We start from the raw sequence: 23,917 nt of genomic DNA, 5'->3' as shown, positions 1-23,917 counted from the left end.
AACCCTTGATTCAACTGAAATTTTTCTAAGGAAACACAATATGTAAAGGAATGAAATCAGAGCTGCTTCTGTTTAATCAGAAGTTTGGACTGCTGGGAGAATATATGGCCTGGAACCAGGGGTCCCCAAATCCTGGGGCTGCAGACCTGTCCATGGCCTGTTAGGAACCAGGCTGCAGAGCAGGAGGTGAGCGGAGGGCACCTGAACATTACCACCTGAGCTCTGCCTCCTGTCAAATCAGCAGTGGCATTAGATTCTCATAGGAATGTGAACCTTATTGTGAACCGCACATGCGAGGGATCTAGGCTGTACGTTCCTTATGAGAATCTAATGCCTACTGAACTGAGGTGGAAAAGTTTCATCCTGAAACCACCCCACCCCCGTCGTAGAAAAAAACATTGTCTTCCATGAAACCTGTCCCTGGTGTCAAAAAGGTTGTGGACTGCTGCCCTAGACTATTCCTCTACAGAGTGCAGATAAAGTTTGAAAGCCAGTGAACTACAGCTAAGATCCAAGCCATCAGTTGGGGAGAGCTGGTGAGCCCTTGTAAGGCTGAGATTCTAGGAGGCTATGAGGGATTACAAACCCAAATGCCTTTAGGAACAAGTCAAGTAAACAAATAAGGAATAAGTGGGCTGGGAGCAGTGGGGACTGAAGCAAACTGTAAAGTACATGTCCTATTTAAAGGTAGCTTGTTACTGGGGGTGTAGGTCCAGGATTACTAGGTCATTTTGTTTTTAAAACTGAAGCAAACTGGAAAACACATGTTCTATTTAAAGGGAATATCTTACTACAGTGTAGGTCCAGGGGTCACTAGGTCATTTTGTTTTTAAAAGTAGACTATGGATTTTGTCCAAAATCTTGCAAATTTTGTTAGGCAGGCAAAACAAAACACACCATTATCAGATTTGGCCCATGCGCTAGATGGTAACAGAGTTAGTGCTGGATCACAGAACTTTGAAATGCAAGAATCTTCATTTAAATAATATATCCTATAAAAATGGGGCTTGTCTGTGCCTAATCAGGGTCTTAATTGGAATTCCAATGCGGATTCCTGTTGCTTACATTTCTCTTCTCTTGATCTCAGTGTTTTATAGGCATCTTCACATTTTGCTTGGAGTCAAGAACCAAACACTGACTTGACTTGACTAAACCAAGCAGCATTTTAATTTTTATAAGAATCAGGGTTCTACTGTTCAACCAAATAATCTAGATTTTCTTAATACTCCACTAAAGGTATTTAAATTTTTCATCTGAAAAAAAGGCCAGGTATACTTTAATCTTGTTTTTCCAATAGAAATGAATTATATACATTTATTGTCTACTTGTACTCTTCCCTATGCTAACCCCCATTCACTGAATGCTAACTATATGTTGAGGATTGTGAATAACATACTGGAAAAGATCCTAAGGAGACTCCAGTCTCACAAAGAAGACAGATAATTCGATAATTAAAATAAGATATGAAAGTATTATGATAGCTATAAACCTGGGTGCTAGTGGGAACATTTCACTAAGACATAGTAACTAACCTGGGATGGAGGCTGGGGAGGGCAGAAGAGAGGAAAACGATGCCTAGCTAACGTGCTATTTGATCTAACTTTGAAGCTGAATTTCCTTTTAGTTCAATGAAATCTATCTTCTTCGGACTTAGAAGCTAAATTAGCCTTTTGTTCTAACATTCTGAGATTTAATAAATAAGGTAGAGTTTATCATATTGATAATTTGCAGTTTAACAAACTTCAATCAACTTCTTTATCTTCGGCTTTTCTCCCAGAAGAGACCGAATCACTGAGTGAGTTCTCATAAACTTCAACTTCATTCCTTCCCTTGAAGTTGCCCTCTCTAGATTTTTCTCTACTACCACTAATTTTCTTTTTTCTTTTTTTGAGATGGAGTCTCATTCTGTCGTCCAGGCTGCAGTGCGGTGGCACAATCTCAGCTCACTGCAACCTTCACCTCCAGGCTCAAGCAATTCTCGTGCCTCAGCCTCCTGAATACCTGGGAATACAGGCATGCACCACCATGCTCAGCTAATTTTTGTATTTTTAGTAGAGACAGGGTCTCACCATGTTGGTCAGGCTGGTCTCAAACTCCTGACCTCAAATGATCCACCCACCTCGGCCTCCCAAAATGCTGGGATTACAGGTGTGAGCCACTAAGCCAGGCCTACTACCACTAATTTTACTGAGAGAAGATCAAGACTGCAAATTTTTCTAACGCAGTTGCAGCACAGTGTTCTATGAGGATAGGATATTAAAAAGTGAAAAAGGACATGAGATTAATTCTATGCTCATAACAGTGAACACTACAGTATAGAACTTTTATGTAGGGCCAGGTATGGTGGCTCACACCTGTAATCCCAGCACTTTGGGAGGCTGAGGTGGGTGGATTGCCTGAGATCAGGAGTTCGCGACCAGCCTAGGCAACACGGTGAAACCCAGTCTCCACTAAAATACAAAAAAAATTGCCGGGCGTGGCGGTGTGCACCTGTAGTCCCAGCTACAGGAGGGACTGAGGCAGGAGAATTGCTTGAACCCGGGAGGTGGAGGTTGCAGTGAGCCGAGATCATGCCACTGCACTCCAGGCTGGGTGACAGAGTTGGCCCCCACCGCCCGCAAAAAAAGAACTTTTATGTAATAAATGTCTAAAGCAAAAATTGTTATAAATAAAGAGAAACAGAAAGAAGCACCAAAACTTGATTGGTCCACGAGACAAACAGATAAAGTAAAAAAGCCCCAAACAAAAAAAGAAGATATAAAAAAAAAAAAAAAGAAAAAGAAAAGACAAACAGAGGCTGAAAGAGGAAGGAAGAGAACACAGTGAGATGACTTGTAGTAAATCTGGCAGAGAAGAGGCGAAACATAGAATTATCCTCCCTTAATTCTTTTTTCTTAATATATAATTTTATATTTTTAATTAAAAATTTATTTTTCTTTTTTTGTATTGCTCCTTGCAGAGCAGGGCTACCCTACAGGTAGTGTGCCCAGAGCAGTCTCCCCCAATTCTTAACAAGTAACCCTAATATAGTAAAAACCAGCAAAAAACTGTGGTAGTGGTGAACAAGTGAAGGGGTGTGATCTAAAATCATACACTTTAAAAAGTGGCAGCTAAAAGAGAAAAAAAAGATTACAGAGCAGTAAAATGTTATCCCTAAATGTTGTTTTAAATACTCACCACCAAAAGAAGTAATCTGAAAAGGCTACATAATGTATTATTCAAACTATATGAAAATCTGGAAAAGGCAAAACTAAAACTGTGGAGACAGTTCAATTAGGATAATTAGTAAGTTCAGGAGATCTATAGTACAGCATGATGACTACAGCTAATAATAATGTACTGTATATCTGAAAATTGCTTAAGGAGATCTTAAATTTTCTCATAACAAAAAATGATAAGTATGTAAGGTGACAGATATGTTAATTAGCTTGATTTAACTATTTTACTATATATATATATCTCATGTATATATATCATGTATATATATCACCATGTACACTGTATGTACAATTTCTATTTGTCAACCATACCTTAATAAAATAAATAAAAATAAGTTTTTTAAAAAGAAAAAGAATGAAAAAGGGGATATCACTACAGATTCCACAGACATTGAAAAAGTAAGAGGATATTATAAAAAAACTTTCAATAAATTCAAAACTTTATCTATTAAAACAAAATAAAACTATGGAGACAGTAAAAAGGTCAGGGACTTGTGGGGAGGGCAAGGAGGGATAAATAGGTTAAGCACAGGGAATTTTTAGGGTAGTGAAACTATTTTGTATCATACTGTTATGGTAGACACATGTCATTAAAGATCTGTCAAAACCCATAAAATGTACAACATAAAGGGTGAACTCTAATGTAAACTAGGGAGTTTAGTTAATAATAATGTGTCAATATTGGCTCATTGATTGTAAGCAAATATACCACACTAACACAAGATGCCAATAACAGGGGAAATTGGAGGGGCAAAGGGGACATATGGAAACTCTGCATTTCTTCCTCAATTTTTTCTGTAAATCTAAAAAATTTTAAAAGCCCAATTAAAAAAACTTAATTACTGATAAAATCCAGCCAATTAAGTGTCTAGACTTAGTACAGATAACCTAAGGATGAAAAAGCTGCAATAAAAGAAATGGGCACTGAATCCATTTAAATATGAAACTAAGACCATACAATTGTAAGAATTATGATTTCTGAAGACAATGTAAATATCACAAACTGTTGACAACATAAACATAATATAAAAATATTGGAAGGTAGTGAAGAGTGAGAAGGGAGAAACTATGGAAACCTACATATGTAGCTTGTAAATGGGAGGGAATCAATACCATTTAGAATTGAAATGGTTTACTTTACCTAAAATATTTATAGAATTTTTTTTATCTATAAACAGCTGCAAGGAAATATTTTTTAAATTAAAAAGAAAGAGAAAAGTAAACTATGCCTCAATATTAAAATTTTAACCAGAAAACTCACAACTTCTTGGAAAATAAAAACCAACCAAACAAAAAACTCCATTAGACAAATAGGTTAAAAGAGAGGAACATTTGCCTCAAAAATTTAGAAAAGAACACCAAAGTTATAAAACAGCAAATAATAAAGATAAGATCAAAAATAAAGAATTTACAAAAAAAGAACAAAGTACATAAATAGAGAAATTACTGGCAAACCTAATAAAGAAAAAAGGATTAATCAAATGAGAAAGGAGATATGGATTTTTTTTAAAGAAAGAGGCCATATGAGGGAGATTATCTAAAATTATAAAAGGACTCTGAAAACTGTGGTATGATTAAAACACTCTCAGCAAGTAGAAAACCCAAAAAGATTAAAAACAAAAAATTATGAGTTATCAAATTAATAGCAGCTTCTTTTCCTCATCTCCTTCACTACAAATATACACACATTCCTAGTTGACTGAGGAAACAATGACTGCAACAAATAAGGCTAACTGTTTTTCTTAGAATCCAATGGCTAATAAATGTGAAACAAAATGCTCCCTTAATACTAGAACTGCTATAAAAACCTTGAGATGTTATTCCTCACCTTTCAAATTAGCAAAAATAAAAAGGATTATATTCACATGGATAGGGTACATCAAGAAAAAGAATCACATAGTTGAACAATGAAGTATGTATCTGCTCTTCTCCTCTTATCCTATTGAGAGGTCACCAATAATAACGTTAAGGCATATGTCAAATGAACTCCAAGTCTAAGGAAATAAAGCACACCACTCTATCTTTTGAAACAGACTATGGTATTATGGTGGATGGTGAGAATTCTGGAGCCAGATGGCACAGTGTGCTCTGTATGCATTTATTAGGTAAATATTCAACTTACCTTATTTTATAAGTGATCTGGCTGCTAGAATTTATTTAAAATGTTTTCCTCAAAAATGATTCAATGTCAACTTGTTTAAAATTCATATAATACTAAGAAAATTAAAGGAAAAATAAATTGGCTGGGCACAGTGGTTCACAGCTATAATCCCAGCACTTTGGAAGGTCGAGGTGGGAACACTGCACGAGTCCAGGAGTTCAAGACAAGCCTGAGCAACATAGTGAGATCCTATCTCTACAAGAAGTTTAAACAATTAGTTGGGTGTGGTGACATATGCTTGTAGTCTCAGCTACTTGGGAGGCTGAGGCAAGAGGATTGCCTGAGCCCAGGAGGTTAAGGCTGCAGCAAGCCATGCTCGTGCCACTGCACTCCGGCTTGGGTGACAGAGTGAGACTCTGTCTTAAAAGAAAAATAACAAAAAACCAACCAACAGTCACTTTACTAAGTGACAGGCACTGTCACCACTGTCCCTGTCACCCAGACTGGAATGGAGTGGAGCAATCTCGGTTCACTGCAACCTCAGCCTCTCAGGTTCAAGTGATTCTCCTGCCTCAGCCTCCTGAGTAGCTGGGATTACAGGTGCATGCCACCACTCCTGGCTAATTTTTTTGTATTTTTAGTAGAGACAGGGTTTCACCTTGTTGGCCAGGCTGGTCTTGAACTCCTGACCTCAGGAGATCCACCTGCCTTGGCCTCCCAAAGTGCTGGGATTACAGACGTGAGCCACCGTGCCTGGCCGACAGCCTGTACTTTTTTTTTGTTTTTTTGTTTTTGGAGACTGAGTTTTGCTCTTGTTGCCCTGGCTGGAGTGCAATGGCGCGATCTGGACTCACTGCAACCTCCACTTCCTGGGTTCAAGTGATACTCCTGCCTCAGCCTCCCAAGTAGCTAGGATTACAGGTATGTGCCACCACACCCAGCTAATTTTATATTTTTAGTAGAGATGGGGTTTCTCCATGTTGGTCAGGCTGGTCTCGAACTCCCAACCTCAGGTGATCCACCCACCTCGGCCTCCCAAAGTGCTGGGATTATAGGCATGAACCATTGCGCCCGGCCTGTACTCTTAAATGTACATGATCTCTATGAACTGCAGGCTCCAAATTTTCTCCAGGAATAATTTGCCTCAGACTCAATTTCCATTATGTCATATAGTTAGAGCAGATAGTTATTTTATTAGATTTAGTTTAAATAAATAAATCTCAAAGACTTAAAAACATTTACCTGCATCCAGTATGCCCTGGGCCAGAATAGCGCCAAACTTGGCCATGACATCATCATGCTTATCATTGATGACTTTGGAATACAGCTGTCTGAACTGATTCACCTGAAGGAGCAAGAGAAAGAATTATAGTCTAAGTCTACTCATTTGTGGTACCATTTTAGAACAGGGAATAATATTGCTCCAATGATAATGAGTTAGTTCTGAGTTTCGTAATGCTCAAGAGAGGGATATGGACCAGACTTGAAGGCAGAGCAGTTCCGTGGTTGCAATCACGGGTGTTATGACTTTTTAGTGTGGGAGCACCAGCTCTGTCTTGAATCCTCATTCCACAGTGGATGTTTCAAGGTCAAAGGAATGTTGAATGCGATTTCATACATTACCACTGTTAGTCAGCAGGCCTAAAAAGTCCAAGCAAACACTAAGGCTTTCATTGCATTTTGAATTATAGCTATTCTGTTTACCACCAACCTTGCGGGTTTCCTAAAAAGCATGGTCCTTCAGTTCCACCTTAAAGTAAATTACCCTTCACCAAAGCTGTGTGAGGTATCTTTTGCATTAAGTATATTCACGTAAAGTAGAGATTTCCATTATCTACTCACATTAATTTTCTGAGGACTTGTCAGAATGTGTACTCGTACCAAAAGGAGCGTATCGGAATGGAAAATGTGCTGACTCACTTAAGGTGGGATTACTGGTAATTCTTTATCCTTTCTGCATTTTCTAAAATTAATATGTATTATTTTTATGATTAGAACATATATTTATAAAATATATTCTGTATGAATAATTAATATTCCTTTAAATCTGTTTGGGTGACAATAAGTAAACTATTTTATGCTTCTTCTATGTCTTACACTTCTCTGTTTTCCCAACAGTGCTTTTCAAATGGTAGGCACCCAGGAAGAAGTCGGCTTGTTCAAGAAGCACATAATCATGGAGCTCCCCAAATCTGCCAAAAGCAGAAAATATCAAATTTGAGTTTCCTAATATAATGACTTTATCTGCATTACATATTCTTTCAGAATCTTTTCCCCCTTTTCATTTGTCTTGGTCTGGGAGGCCACAATGTGATACAGTGGCAGAATAATAGAATCACACAACCCTGGCTTATAAGCTGTTCTTATAAGCTGTTTGGGTAAGTTACTACCTGTTATGAACCTCAGTATCTTCATCTCTACAGGGATGTTAGCACCTACCTTACACAGCTATTATAGGATTATATGAGGTAACATATACGTCGTGTAATGTATAAAGGGCATTTCATAGTTCAATAAGCGTGACTGTTTCACCATATGGGGGAAGAATCCTACCAATCCCTCCTATTATCTCTGCAATCTAAATGCTACTAACAAAATAATATTCCTTGAACATGGTTCTCATTTTTTATTCACAGGCAGCAACAGAATATAGTGGGGAAACAATGAACTAACTCTGCCACTACCCAGCACACAACCACTTAAGTCACTTACTTCTCAGGATTTCTTTAACTATAAAACCTAGCATGATTAAATCATCACTAAATTCCCCTCTACTTAAAAAAATTCTCATGTGGCCGGGTGAGGTGGGTCATGACTGTAATCCCAGCACTTTGGGGGAGGCCGAGGCAGGTGAATCACCTGAGGTCAGGAGTTTGAGACCAGCCTGCCCAATATGGCGAAGCCCCATCTCTACTAAAAATACAAAAAATGAGCTGGGCATGGTGGCAGGCGCCTATAATCCCAGCTACTCAGGAGGCTGAGGCAGAAGAATCGCTTGAACCCGGGAGGCAAAGGTTGCAGTGAACCGAGATCGTGCCACTGCACTCCAGCCTGGGCAACAAGAGCAAAACTCCATCTCAAAAAAAAAAAAAAAAAAAATCTCATGTTTGATGCTTTTATTCTGGTTCGACCAGTCAAGTTCCTTTGATTCTGAACTTATTTTAGATGAACACTTACATTACCTTATACAGTATGGAAATTTTATGTGCTAAAGGCTTAAGAAATATTTCACAAAATTATAAAAAGAAACATAGAACAAAGCACTGAATGTACATTATAGGGAAAATTTAAATTTAAAATTGTACCCAAAACAATAGAAAAGCATTCAGTAAAACTGACAAATGGATAAAAAAATCAGTCCAACTATACAATCGGCTTATCTAATATTAAATAGAATGCTTTAAAAAGCTAGTTTTTATCATTTTAAATTTTTTTCTCACATTTTATTTCTTATGTATCAGTAACTTAATTTTCATTATTGTAATTCTTGGTAAAGAATTATTTTAGTAGATTAGGACATACATTAAATTTCGAAGTCAGCTTTGAGACCATCTGGTCTACTCCCTCTATTCACATCTAGTTACAGATATGAAGACTAAAAAGACAAGCAAAACAATTGGTTTGCTTGCTATCACAAGCAATTAATGGTAATCAGGGTGAGGATTAAGATTTTCTAACTCAATTTCATTGTTATGAATAGTATGGTCTCCCCCCACCAAAAAAAACAAAAAGTAGAATTTCCAGGAGAAAAATCATATTAGCTTTCCATTTTATATCACAACAATCTCACAAAAAAAGACAATTAAAATTTTATGCAACGCTGTAATCCATGCATTGTACTATGTAGGAGTATTTAAAATCTACCTTCTCAAAAAGCTGCATTTTTAACATTCATCATGTTTTTACTTGTATGCCCTATACTGCTGGAAAAAAGCCCACTCTTAGATATCAGGGAGAAAGCAATAAAGTTCCTTAGAGTTGTTTCTGTTGGTACTTATCATCTGAGTGTGACTCCTCCTTTCTATTTTTCTATCTTCCTGGTTATGGAAATGTAGCTGTACATCAAGGATCAGTTTTGGAGGTGTTTTTTCTGTCTGTGAAATTATATTTGTGCTTATGACTTCAAATATATGTCTGTAATTCCTTCCATGAAATCCTTGAGGTGAGATGTATTTTGGAATTCAGAATTTAGAAGGCTAACATGATACATATCCATATATTATACAATACTCCCAGTGTAGTACTGCTCTATATATTATGATATTCCATAATCAAATAAATTATTTCTGAAGTAGCACAATATATGAATATTTATACTAAGTAGGATAAATGATAATGAATTAATAATTACATCCAAATGAGTCTTTAAAAACAAACAAACCTCTGAGTTTTCAGAGCTTTCTGGATTCTGTAATGGTAGATAAAGGGCTATAAACACACATACACACATATATATATGTCTATATATGTCTCTCTCTCTATATGTCTATATATGTGTATATATATCTGTATATATCTATATAGATATATATACTTTTTTTTTTTCCCCCTCCTTGAGACAGCCTCACTGTGTCGCCCAAGCTGGAGTGCAGTGGTGTGATCTCGGCTCACTGCAACCTCCGCCTCCCAGGTTCAAGTGATTCTCCTGCCTCAGCCTCCCAAGTAGCTGGAACTACAGGCGCCCGCCACCACACTCAGCTAATTTTTTTTGTATTTTTAGTAGAGACGGGGTTTCACTATGTTGTCCATGCTGGTCTTGAACTCCTGACCGCGTGATCCACCCGCCTTGGCCTCCCAAAGTGCTATGATTATAGGCGTGAGCCACTGTGCCTGGCCTATATAATTTTTTTTATGGCTAGTTCCCAAATCTCCGTATTTAGCATCTAATTTTTTTCCTATGCTCCCATGTTGTTTCCAATGACATGCTGTCATGTCAAACTCAATATGCCTGAAATGAATATTATCTGTATTCTTCCTTCAAAATATTCTTGTTGATGCTATCATGACTTCCCCATTATCAGGATCCCAAATGAGTTTTCAGCTCCCTCCTCAATTTTATCGGCATTAATTTCCTTATAGTAGTTTCTGTAGCCTTTTTCTTTTTTATTACCACTAACACTGTAAAAGTCCAAGTCCCTATCTTAAAATGACAGTGTGGTAATAGACTACTACTTACAAATGTGTTATGCTATAAAATCATATATACAGTGATTTATTTTAGAACTGCAGGAGCTTAATTCTACTTCCAAAGAGGGTACTTGTCAATGATAGGAGAAGCTTTCCTGTACCAGGCCTTAGGCCAAGTAATATTGGTAATAGGAACACCAAATTCTATATTTAAAGTGTAATATTTTGATGTGAGTTTATATATGATACTTAATATGTACATGTTCAAGTAACTGTTAATGGTGATTTTTTTTTGTTTGTTTTTTAGAGATAGGGTCTTGGGATGTTGTTCAGGCTGGCCTTGAACTCCCAGGCTCAAGCGAGTCTCCTGCCTCAGCCACTGTGCCCATCTTAATGGTGGATTTCATTTAACAAGAAAAACAAAAGATAGATAATTTAATAAAGAGGAGAGTTGGGTTTTTAGAGCAAAATAGCTCCAAGGACCTAAAAAAGAACATTACCCTTGTTAAATGTCAACCTTTGATCCAGGGATGTGTGCATGTTCCTGGGTTTATGTTTGTGAGCATGAGCTAGCGAGAAACTGAGAGAAGCAAAGCAAAGATGTACTGGAGATACTTCAACTAAGAGGGCAACGTGTGGAGCTAAGTGTTAGGGATGTGACATATATTAATGGTTACATAAGACATTTCCTTTGGAAATTTCCATTGTGAATTTCACAAAATATCTGAGAAATTTCTCTTTTGAATTCCTTTGAGAGGGGTTTATAACTCTTGATGAAATTCACATTTGATCTTTATTTTTGAGCCATTTCCACTTTATTTCATGGACTGGTTTTGCAATCTTGCAATTAAGACTCTGTAGCCTTAAGAATCTACTCCCCTTCAGAGTTTCTCAACAGATTTTTCTTTTTGGCAACATGCTGTATACCATCCCCAAAATGTCAATTTTGTCTTGTTGGCAATTATCAGATAAAGGAAAGATGATATAAACTGTAGTCTATGAAATTCTTTATCACTTGCTTAATAACAGAAAACAATGAAATTAACTTTAAGAATTCTTAAGCTAAGTAACAACTTCGCTCTAAAGAGTAGTGTTTCCTGAAAGAATTTTTGAGTTTCACATGTCAATTTTGCTTTTTTAGTCAGTGGTATATACACTTACATTTATCTACCCAGTTTATATTAATGGCAAAGGCTACTAGCTGTGACTTCACTTTGACATTTTAATCAGTGTCTAAGATTCCGATACAACCTGAAGATGGGAGTGTGCCCCATGTATCTGCACCAGGTAAGACTTGGTTCAACAACAGTTCCTGGAATGATTATCCAGCTCCTAAAGGACTCTGCCATTTTTGGAACAGAGATTATAATTGTAAAATCAATGAAATCCTACAGCAGAGGATGTGAAGACAGAACATTTGTCTTGCTGACAATACAAGTAACATGAAAGCAACATGTGGGGTCAAAGTGAATGTCTATGTATTACTGTTAGAGGAGGTGCATTCCGTGACCAAAATTTGTTTCTTTAATGACACTACTCAGTTGGATAACCTCCAAAAGCTCAGTTGAAGATCAAAAGCAGAAATAAAATATGTAAAAGCTACTCATATGATAGCTGCTATATTTAAAAACAAAAAGAAATGTGGTGTTTGGAAAGATGTTTATGTTCTAGAAGATGTAGTATATTAAGTAATACGTTATAAAAACAGGATGAGAAGTCAGATTCTATCTTTGTAATAATACAATTTTTGAAAGTCCTGAAAATGATTTTGAGACAGAAATAGCAGCACTAAATAAATGAAGCAAAGATGACAGCAACTGTTTAGAACTTGAAATTTTTTAAACAAAGCTCCATAAAATTAGAATAATCAATGAGCTCTGGAAATTTTTCTTTTCTCTACCTCCTCAAATCTACTTTGCTGAAAATGAGGGTGGTGTGCTATTATTTGCTCGATGAGGCATAAGACACAATGCCAACAGTTTTTTCTGTTGTCAATTTTTTGACTACTTCCCATTATATGAGCAGGATTAATTAATACATGGATACTAAAGTCCCTAGCTTTAAGAATTAGAAGATCTGAAATTGTTGTGTAAGCTACACATGTCTATTTAGTATATCAAGCATGCTAATTTTAGTACATGTATTAAAAATAAGATACATGCATTTTCTGTTTCTTAGTAAAATGAGAAGTTTTGGCTGAAATGACAAGATACATGAGATATCAAACACTAACAACCTGAGGACTGAGAGATTATCATGAGATAATTTTATTTTATTTTTTGAGACAGGGTCTTGCTCTGTCACCCAGGCTGGAGTGCAGTGGCACAACCACAGCTCACTGCAGCCTTGGCCTCCTGGGCTTAAGTGATTCTCCCACCTCAGCTCCCAAATAGCTGGGACTACAGGTGCATGCCACCATGCCCAGCTAATTCCTTTTTAATTCTTTGTAGTGATGGGGCCTCCCCCTATGTTGCCCAGGCTAGCCTTGAACTCCTGGGCTCAAGTGATCCTCCCACCTCAGCCTCCGGGAGTACTGGGATTATAGGAATGAACCACCACGCTGGGCTCATCAGAGAATTTTAAAACAGGTGTCTCAAAACTATTATGGAGTCACCCACAAGGTGGGTGTGGATTGTGGAGGATATGTGAAGAGGATCTCTTTGGGGCAAGCTGGGTTGTGAGTCTTTCCCCCTCACTCCAAGTTTACAGAATAGGGGTTCAGAGGGTCCACTTGGAGTGTCCAATATGATCAGGGGCTGCTGTGCACTGAGACATTAGCTATTAGCTGAGGTACTAGCACTGACATCCTATTATATTCCTATCCAGAAGGGCAAAATGTACAAGAGTGTTTCTGTGGAGCAGATGTGGGTCAAGTGGAAAAGAAAGCTGTCTTGGAGCCATTTGGAACTCCACCCAAAAAGATCGCCTAGGAGGGCAATGACATTCCAAAAAGAATGTGGATGTACTCATTTCTAAACTAAGACGGTATGTACGATACAAAGTGACTGCAGGCTTTTTAAAAATTACCTTAGAAGGATAGATCAAAAAAGTCATGGACTGCCTAAGTTCGCATCCTGTATTATCAGAGGAAAAAGTTATCCCACTGAATACATTTTAAAAGGACAGTGAAAGGCAAAAAAATAGTTCATTTTACGGTTTTAACACCCCAAGAGTTCTAATTTTTCAAGCATGGTTACATACTTAAATTAACAAAGGGACCATTAAGTCTGTAAAAAATACATTTAAAGAGCATTACATATTTAAAGTTTCCCCATTCTCTTATACTCTAAAATGCTCTCTTTACTTTTACTTTACTTTCAGTGTTTACCATATTTGAACTAAAAAATGTCCTCAAAAGACGATAAGTTACTAAAGAAAAGACCAAACCATCTCTCTTCCAGGGAATTTCTTTGTTTGCTCACCTTTGGACAAGTGATTTCAGTCTGCTGGATCATGATGAGAGCTGAAGCTATGAGTGCCCCTTGCCTCACGTAGTTCACGGGGTCGTTTGTCATTGGTTCTAGCAAATTAATGGCTTCCTGAAAGAATTTAAAAAAACACACAACTTTTAAATAAAGTTGATATGGCTGAACTTTCAATTTATACTCACATGCCATGTAACAACATTCTGGGAAGTGACACACTGCATATATGATGGTAGTCCCATTATAATGGAGTTGAAAAATTCCCATTGCCTAAGTGACTTACTGATGATACTGGCCCTGTGTAGGCCTAGTATAATGTATGTGTGTCTTAGTTTTTTACAAAAAAGTTTAAAAAATATAAATAAATCATTTTGAAAACAGAAAAAACCTTACAGAGCATAAAGAAAAAAATATTTTTGTACAGTGGTACAATTTTTTTTTTTTTGAGATGGAGCTTCACTCTTGTCACCCAGACTGGAGTGCAACGGCGCAATCTTGGCTCACTGCAACCCCTGCCTCCTGGGTTTAAGAAATTCTCCTGACTCAGCCTCCAGAGTAGTTGGGATTACAAGTGCATGCTACCACCCCTGGCTAATTTTTGTATTTTTAGTAGAGATGGGTTTCACCACGTTGGCCAGGCTGGTCTCCACCTCCTGACCTCAGGTGATCCACCCACCTCAGCCTCCCAAAGTGCTGTGATTATAGGCGTGAGCCACTGCGCCTGCCCAGGTTTGTGTTTTAAACCAAGTGTTATTACAAGAGTCAAAAAATTAAAAATAATTAAAAATTTATAAAAAAAGATAAGCTAAGATCAATTATTGAAGAAAAAAATGTATACATTTAGCAGCCAAAGTGTACAGTGTTTATAAAGTCTATTATAGTGACAATAGTGTCCTACGCCCTCACATTCACTCAACACTCACTCACTGACTCACCCAGAGCAAGTTCCAGTCCTACAAGTTCCATTCAGGGTTAAGTGCCCTATATAGTTGTATGATTTTTTATCTTTTATACTGTATTTTTTACCATAACTGCCTATTCAGTACAGTAACATGACGTACAGGTATGTATTCTGGAAGCAACAGTCCATAACTATCTATGTTTGTGTAAGTATACTCTATGATGTTTGTACATTCACGGAACTGCCATTTCTCAGAACACATCCCTGTTCTTAAATGATGCACAACTATATCTACTGTCACTCTAAGTCAATAATTTCATCCAACAGTGTAGTAAGAAGTTAATTAACAACTACGTGAATGGAATAGTTTAGAACTGGTTATGCTTTACTTAAATTTCAATATAACTGAGGGTAAGTGAAAAGGAAGCTTAAGAACCTGAGTGCTCTCGTCTTGAGGTAAGAGGTCATAAAAAATTAAGAGAAAATGGGATTAACATTTGATAAACACCTATTACTTTTCAGACACAGTACTAGGTATTTTATGTATTATGCTATATAACCCTCTTACTCCTAAAACAAACAAAATCCAGCACAAAACAATCTTTATAAACAAAGAAACTGAGAGATAGAAAGGTTAAATAACTTGCCCAAAGTCGAGTAAGTACTGATAGCAAACCCAGGCCAGTCTGAATCCAAAATTTGTATAATTCAACCTCTGTCAGGCTGGGTGGGCGTGGTGGCTTGTGCCTGTAATCCCAGAACTTTGTGAGGCCAAAGTGGGTAGATTAATTGAGGCCAGGAGTTTGAGACCAGCCTGGCCAACATGGTAAAACCCCTTCTCTACTAAAAATACAAAAATTAGCTGGGCGTGGTGGCGGATGCCTGTAATCCCAGCACTTTGGGAGGCCAAGGAGGGTGGATCATCTGAGGTCAGGAGATCGTGACCAGCATGGCCAACATGGTGAAACCCTGTCTCTACCAAAAATACAAAAAAAAAAAAAAAATTAGCTGGGCGTGGTGGCGGGCGCCTGAAGTCCTAGCTACTCGGGAGGCTGAGGCTGGAGAATCGCTTGAACCCAGCAGGCAGAGGTTGCAGTGAGCCAGGATAGTGCCATTGCACTCCGGCCTGGGCAACAAGAGTGAAACTCTGTCTCCAAAAAAAAAAAAAAAAAAAAAAAAAAAAGGAAACAAACCTCTTTCAAATATTAGTGTAAGGTTGGGTGCGATGGCTCACGCCTGTAATCCCAACACTCTGAGAGGCAAGGTGGGAGGACTACTTGATCCCAAGAGTTCAAGACTAGCCTGTGCAACATAGTTGACCCTGTCTCTAATATAAAAAAGAAAAAAGAAAAATAGTAATAAACAAATATTAGAGTAAGGTAACATCTCAGATGATTTTATAAGACCTAATTTTAAAAATTAAATCAAGACAAAAAAATTAACAAAAAACCCAAAATTTTCAAAACAAAATATTTTACTAGCTAGTAGAATAGCAAAACAAATGAAATCATAGACTAGAATTGATTTCATGGTTGCACTTCCTAAGACCACAAGTGATGAAATTTTCCAAAATATTTATCAGTATTTCCCCAATATCCTAGTCTTCAGAATATCAGTTCTATGAAAAAAGAAGTCCTTTAATAAATAAGTTTGGGAGTTCAGGCATACTGTACATATATCATCTCCTCTTGCAGATACAAAATATATGTATACACTGTATCAAAGGTTCTAGGAATATACATATCATAACAAAAGTTCTAGGATGCCTTATTATAAACCACTCAACTGTTGTTTATACCAGCATTTGTCCAATGTATTTGATCAAAAACTCTTTTGCCCCATATAACTTCTATTCATACTCTGCAGGACTTTTGGGAAGAGCCACTTTAAAACACAATGTCCCTGGCCGGGCACGGTGGCTCACGCCTATAATCCCAGCACTTTGGGAGGCCGAGGCGGGTGGATCACGAGGTCAGGAGTCCGAGATCAGCCTGACCAACATGGTGAAACCCCGTCTCTACTAAAGATACAAAAATTAGCTGGGCGTGGTGGTGGGCACCTGTAATCCCAGCTACTGGGGAGGCTGAGGCAGGAGAATCACTTGAACCCAGGAGGTGGAGGTTCCAGTGAGCCGAGATAGCGCCACTGCACTCTAGCCTGGGCAACAGAGCAAGACTCTGTCTTAAACCAAACCAAACCAAACCAAACCAAACCAAACCAAACCCACAACGTTCCTTTAATCTGTCATTGAGATCAGAGTTAAAAAAAAATACAAAACAACAAGAAAAACAAACAAAAAACCCCACAACATCCCTTACAAGGTCCTTAGGTAGGTATAAATCTGGGACGAAAAGAGTAATAGGCTTGTAAGATTATCAGATATTTCTTAATTTGGTAGGATGTTTCTCAAGTATCCTTCATTCCAAGACCAAGGAAAAGAATGAACTGAATCTTTTGTTGGAAAGTGACTTTGGATTCCTCTACATGTAAACTTAACATATATATATTAAAATTAGAGCTATTAACAGATAATACACACAGCAGATATGGGTATCCTTTCTCCCTACATTACTGAAAAATGTAATGACACTGTGCACAGGGAGTACGTTTTTCAAACATATTGTCAATATTCTTTATGAAGTAGTCATGATAAAAATATAACCAAATTTCCATTTTAGAAGGTGAAAGACAGTAACTCGGCCTTTGAGGTACATAATACAACCCCAATGGTATATTTTAGAATAAACAGATGTTTCAGGTTTTTAAGAAATAATAAAAAAAAGTCCCAAACCAGTTAGATAGGTACTGATACCTAGATCACATAAATTATCTAGAAATAAAGGCTTATTTAGTATGATTAATAAAAAAATTTTTCATTGAATTAACTTGTCAGATGCTGTGTTTCAAAGAACATTTGCTCCTAGATATCATATTAAGTTCAGAATAATCTGAAAAGAAAAAAGAATCTAATTTACATTTAACTTATGAGGCCTGACATAAATGTCAACTTAAGACTCGAGGGGGGAAATACTTAGTAAAACATACAACTATATTCTTCCTTTGTTTACAGAACAGATGTGTTGTAGAAAAAAAATAAGGCCAATTTCTATAACTACATTCGATATACCCAATGACATCTCTAGTAAAACTGAAGATACATTCTCATGTAAGAAATTCTCCCCCCAAATAAATTAAAACATAAATAAATTAATTAAAAATAAAAAAACTGGCTGGGCACAGTGGCTCATGCCTATAATCCCAGCACTTTGGGAAGCTGAGGCGGGTGGACAACCTGAGGTCAGGAGTTCGAGACCAGCCTGGCCAACATGGTGAAACCCCGCCTCTACTAAAAATACAAAAATTAGCTGGGTGTGGTGGCACATGCCTGTAATCCCAGCTACTCAGGAAGCTGAGGCAGGAGAATCGTTTGAACCCAGGAGGCGGAGGTTGCAGTGAGCCGAGATTGCACCACTGCAGTCCAGCCTGGGTGACAGAGTAAGACTCCATCTCAAAATAAATAAATAAATAAATAAATAAATACAAAAATAAAAAACAAAACTCTGTAATGACAGAGATGATGTCCAACTTGGTCACCATCACATCCTTTAATGATTCATGCAACAAACAAAGCTTTAATTTTAGGTTCCAGCAGTGAACATTATATTCTCAGTGATCTTACATTTCGGCAAAGACAAACAATAAATAAGTGTAAAATATATCAGGTGGTGGTAAGTGCTGTGAAGAAAAATAAAGCCCAGGCAACACAGCAAGACCTAGTCTCTATTAAAAAAAAAAAAAAAATTAGCCTGGCATGGTGGTATGCGTTTGCAGTCCCAGCTAATTGGGAGGCTTGCTTAAGACTGGGAGATTGAGGCTGCAGTGAGCTATAATAGCCCCATTGTACTCCAGCCTGGGTGACAGTGACAAGAGTGAGACACTGTCTCAAAAAAAAAAAAAGTAAAGCAGGGTAAGCAGACAGAATAGGATGAAATACTGGAAAGGAGGGATGTCTCTTTACAAATTTTTACACAATTGTTGCCATGTGTAGTGAAAAATAGCTTTTTTTTTTTTTTCTTTTGAGACAGAGTCCCACTCTTGTCGCCCAGGCTGGAGTGCAGTGGACCATCTCCACTCACTGCAACCTCTGCCTCCTGGGTTCAAGCAATTCTGCCTCAGCCTCCCGAGTATCTGGGATTACAGGCACCTGCCACCACACTAATTTTTTGTATTTTTAGTAGAGACAGGGTCTTGCCATGTTAGGCAGGCTGGTCTTGAACTCCTGACTTCAGGTGATCCGCCTGCCTCGGCATCCCGAAGTGCTGGATTTACAGGTGTGAGCCACCGTGCCCAGCAGGTTAATTTTTGTATTTTTAGTAGAGAAGGGGTTTCACCAAGTTACCCAGGCTGGTCTCAAACTCCTGATCTCAGATGATCCACCCGCCTCGGTCGCCCAAAGTGCTGGGATTACAGGTGTAAGCCACCACCCCTGGCCTTTTTTTTGAGACGGAGTTTCACCCTTGTCCCCCAGGCTAAAGTGCAAGGGCATGATCTTGGCTTACTGGAACCTCCACCTCCTGAGTTCAAGCAACTCTCCTGCCTCAGCTGCTCGAGTAGCTGGCATTACAGGTGTGTGCCACCACGCCTGGCTAATTTTTGTATTTTTAGTAGAGTTGGGGTTTTGCCATGTTGCCCAGGCTGGTCTTGAACTCCTGACCTCAGGTTATCCAACCGCCTGGGCCTCCCAAAGTGCTGTGATTACAGGTGTGAGCCACTGCACCTGGCCAAAAATAGCTATTTTTATTCCCAGCCTCAATAATCTTTCATGTGACTAGAAAAACTTATTTGTACACAATACCAATACTCTTTTTTTTTTTTTTTTTTTTTTGAGACGGAGTCTTGCTCTGTCACCCAGGGTGAAGTGCAATAGCGGGATTTTGGCTCACTGCAACTTCTGCCTCCTGGGTTCAAGCAATTCTCCTGCCTCAGCCTCCTGAGTGGCTGGGGTTACAGGCGTGTGCCACCATGCCTGTCTAATTTTTGTATTTTTAGTAGAGATGGGGTTTCACACCATGATGGTCAGGCTGATCTCAAACTCCTGACCTCGTGATCTGCCCACCTCAGCCTCCCAAAGTGCTGGGATTACAGGTGTGAGCCACAGCGCCTGGCCCACAATACCAATATTCTTTATTGGAAAAAAATTCAAGGAATCTAAAATTTTTAGATTCCTGGAATCAGTCCATAAACTTACAACTATGTTTTGTTTTGAGTTTGGACAACAGATGATAAAAAAAGTGACTCCTTTCTCTCTGATGCAAAGGCACTGGGAGCAAAGCCTTGCTCTCAGTCTTATACATACACACTTTGTTAAAAGGTTCACTTCTGGGAGGTGGCCAAGGTTTGTGCATATGTGCTATGAGAGGCAAAGTGTCATGATTATGTCACTGCTGTGAATTATGAATACTTGTTATTTATGCAATAGCACATTTCTTTATGAATCTCATGATGAATTATGTTTTCAAATCATCACCTTACCCCATTCAACTCTTTTTTTTATAACTTTTGAGGGCTTAACAAATACCAGGTTACCTATTAAGGTTAGATATGAGAAAACAGGTAAATAGCACATCGGTGATTTGCTTAAAACAGAAATGTTATCAAATCAGCCGATTTTGGTGGCTTCGGATGAGAACCTTGTTTTCCAGAATACTAATTATACAAATTAAACATGTAACATAATCATATAAAATAACCTGAGTAGTTATTTAACAACAACAAAAACTATTTTATTTTCTTCTTCTTCTTCTTTTTTTTTTTTTTTTTTTTTAAGAAATCAATGGGCCAGGCACAGTGGCTCATGCCTGTAATCTCAGCACTGTGGGAGGCTGAGGCAGGAGGATCACTTGATCCCAGGAGTGTGAGACCAGCCTAGGCAACATAGTGAGACCCCTTCTCCACAAAAAATAAAAAAATTAGCTGAGTGTGTTGGCAGTGGGCAGTGTTCCTGCCACTGCACTTCAGCCCAAGCAACAGAGCAAGACTCAAAAGAAGGAAAAAAAAAAAAAAAAAAGAAAGAAAGAAAAAAAGCCTGGTGCGGTGGCTCATGCCTGTAATCCCAGCACTGTGGGAGGCCAAGGCGGGTGGATCACCTGAGGTCAGGAGTTCGAGACCAGCCTGGCCAACATGGTGAGACTGCACCACTGCACTCCAGCCTGGATGAAAGAGTGAAATTCCGTTTCAAAACAAATAAACAAACAAAAACAAAAACAAAAACAAAAAACCCAGAAATCAATGATTTCAAAAAGAAATTCAAAAGTACTGTTTCAGTTACAGCTATCCATGTAATGTGACGATTTATTCTTAAGCAGCTTTGGGCAATCCAGCATTGCAGAATGAGGGAGTACTGGGAAACTTTGTATGGCAAGTTTAGTCTTACAGATCACACTGCACTTGTATTTTTACAGCTGTTACATAAATTCTGCGGCGAGGGAAAACAGTCTGGCGCCAAGAAAGAACTGACCCCATTGGCTGTGGGCTTTACCTTGTTTCCTGTACCAGCACAGCATATCCCCAAGGCCATTGCAGCTCCGTAGCGCACATGAGGGTTGTAACTCTCTGACAACAAAGAGACAACACTTGGGCACTGTTCAGGTGTTCTGATAAGAAACAGAAAGCGAAGCCACTGTTATAGGTAATGTATTTTAAGTTAAGACAGAAGGGTTTTAACCAAGTTGTTTTTGAAAAAGTTATAGGAAACAATGAGCATTTAAAACATAAATTGCAGAATTAAAAATCTTTCATAGAGTTCTAATTATTGATAGAAGAAATCTGATCTTCAATATTCAGAGAATATATGTACAGAAAGGGGACTCCTTTCTCAGTATAAGTGAGTCCTCAGCCATAGGTCTGGATTCCAGTTATTCTCTGGTACCTCCTCCATGGCAGGAACAGCCATGTGGTGGGTAGCACACTGCTCTACATCTATTTTCCTATTTCTTGGTTACTTTGCATTTTGTTCCAGAAGACAAAAGTCATTTATAGTAATTCCTGGACATTTCCTGAGTTACATGAAAGATTTAAATCCCCCAGTATCACTTTAGTTGAATAATAAACTGATAAAGAAGCCTTGATAATGAAGAAATTCTGACTTCCGCATTTTTGCTTTAGCAATTATTTTTGTGTTGGTAAGAAGAGAAATTATTTTTCATTCTCTCCATATTTGCAACAAGATAAAAAATAGGACAAACTTGACTAATGGTATACCTGACCCCATCTTTTAAAAGATGATCCTGGCTGGCACAGTGGCTATCCTTGAAGAGCAGCAGGACTAGGGTAATAACTAGAAGAGAATGTAAGAAGAGCTTCTGGAAGGCTGGTAATGTTATGATCTTGAATTGGGTACTGGTTACACAGGTGTATGCAGTTGTGAAAATTCACCAAGCTGTGGGCTAATGATTTTGTGCATGGTTTTGAATGTATATTAAACTTCAATAAAAAGATTTTTTTGCAGCCATGAAGAATGAAATCATGTTTTTTGCAGCAACATGGATGCAGATGGAGGCCATTATCCTAAGTGAATTAAGGCAGGAACAGAAAACCAAATAAATACTGCATGTTCTCACTTATAAGTGAGAGCTAAACACTGGGTATTCATGGACATAAAGAAGGCAACAACAAACACTGGGAACTGGAGGGAGGAGGGAAGGGTGCTGGGTTGAAAAACCATTGGGTACTATGCATAATACTTGGGTGACGGGATCTACTGTCCCACAAACTTTAGCATCACACTATATACCCACATAACAAACCTGCACATGTACCCCCAGAATCTAAGATAAAAGTTGAAATTACAAAAAAAAGAAAGAAAAAAAAGAAACTAGGCTCTTTCCTAAACTTTGAAGCTGCATATACAGCTCTAGATTTTTCACCATCGCCAAACATTTACTGAGACAAAACCAACACACATAAGAATGTGTATTAACGGCGGGCACAGTGGCTCATGCCTGTAATCCCAGCACTTTGGGAGGCTGAGGTGGGCAGATCACTTGAGGTCAGGAGTTTGAGACCAGATGGCCAACATGGTGAAACCTCCTCTCTACTAAAAATACAAAAATTAGCCAGGCATGGTGGTGGGCAACTGCAATCCCAGCTACTCGGGAGGCTGAAGCAGGAGAAACCCTTGAACCCGGGAGGCAGAGGTTGCAGTGAGACAAGATTGCACCACTGTACTCCAGCCTGGGTGAGACAGTGAGACTCCATCTCAAGGAACAACAACAACAACAAAATATATATATATAAAAAATATAATATATAAATATAAATATATTATATATAATATATTATACACAAAAATATATATTTATATATTATATAATAATATATGGTATATAAATATATATTTATATATTATATAATAATATATGGTATATAAATATATAACACTATATATTATTTATATATTATAATTATATAATATGATATATATTATATATATTATATGTAAATATAATATATATTATATATAAAAGTGGCAAAGCGGCATAAACTACCTAAGATATGAATGCTAAGGAGAAAAAAATATCACAGAAAGAGGTAACAGTGGTCAGGAGACGAATTCACAGAGAATGCAGACATAAAGTGACTTTGAAAGTATTGGAAGAATTGGACAAATGATGAAGAGGAATATAGGCATCAGGGTAAGGAAAGTAAGTCAGCAAAGGTCTAGAGATTGGAATTCACCTGGCTTGTCTAATTTGAACACAGTCAGTGTTTTTGTAGCACATGTAATTAAAAGTGGAAAGACAATTAAGAGCAAAATGATACAGTGTCTTGAATGTCAGGTTTAGCAATTTGCATTTTATTTTGCAGATAAATGGAATGATGATTTAGAAAGACTAAGGAGATACCTGTGAACAAGACAGGTTAAAAGCATGAAGGTGGAAAAACCAGCAAGAAAACTATTTCAGTAATTCAAACCAATAAAATAAAATTCATAAACTATTGGCCCAAGGGCCCAATCTGGCCCGTAGCAGATTTTATTTGGCCTACATACTTTAAAAAAATTCAAAATAAGTTGTCAACATTTAAGATGGGAATATTTCACATTAAAACCCGAATTTCCAACTTCTCCAGAAAGGCTGTTTCAAGA

The 23,917-nt window shown here is 37.8% G+C and overlaps 1 protein-coding gene across 2 annotated transcripts in view; it reads right to left on the bottom strand.

Moving 5' to 3' along the window:
• Positions 1-23,917, bottom strand: part of PSMD1 (proteasome 26S subunit, non-ATPase 1) — a 115,482-nt gene that overhangs the window by 12,537 nt on the left and 79,028 nt on the right. For both annotated transcript variants that reach the window (XM_009444437.5, NM_001246549.1), the window contains exons 17-19: positions 21,311-21,425; positions 13,869-13,985; positions 6,562-6,664 (exon numbers count right to left, since the gene is read on the bottom strand). In XM_009444437.5, coding sequence (XP_009442712.1) covers positions 6,562-6,664; positions 13,869-13,985; positions 21,311-21,425 — 335 coding nt within the window. The remainder of the gene's footprint in view (positions 1-6,561; positions 6,665-13,868; positions 13,986-21,310; positions 21,426-23,917) is intronic.

This window comes from Pan troglodytes, chromosome 13 (assembly GCF_028858775.2).
Source record: "Pan troglodytes isolate AG18354 chromosome 13, NHGRI_mPanTro3-v2.0_pri, whole genome shotgun sequence".
NCBI lineage: Eukaryota > Metazoa > Chordata > Mammalia > Primates > Hominidae > Pan > Pan troglodytes.
The sequence above is the reverse complement of the archived record's forward strand: the minus strand, read 5'-3'. Positions and strand labels throughout refer to the sequence as shown.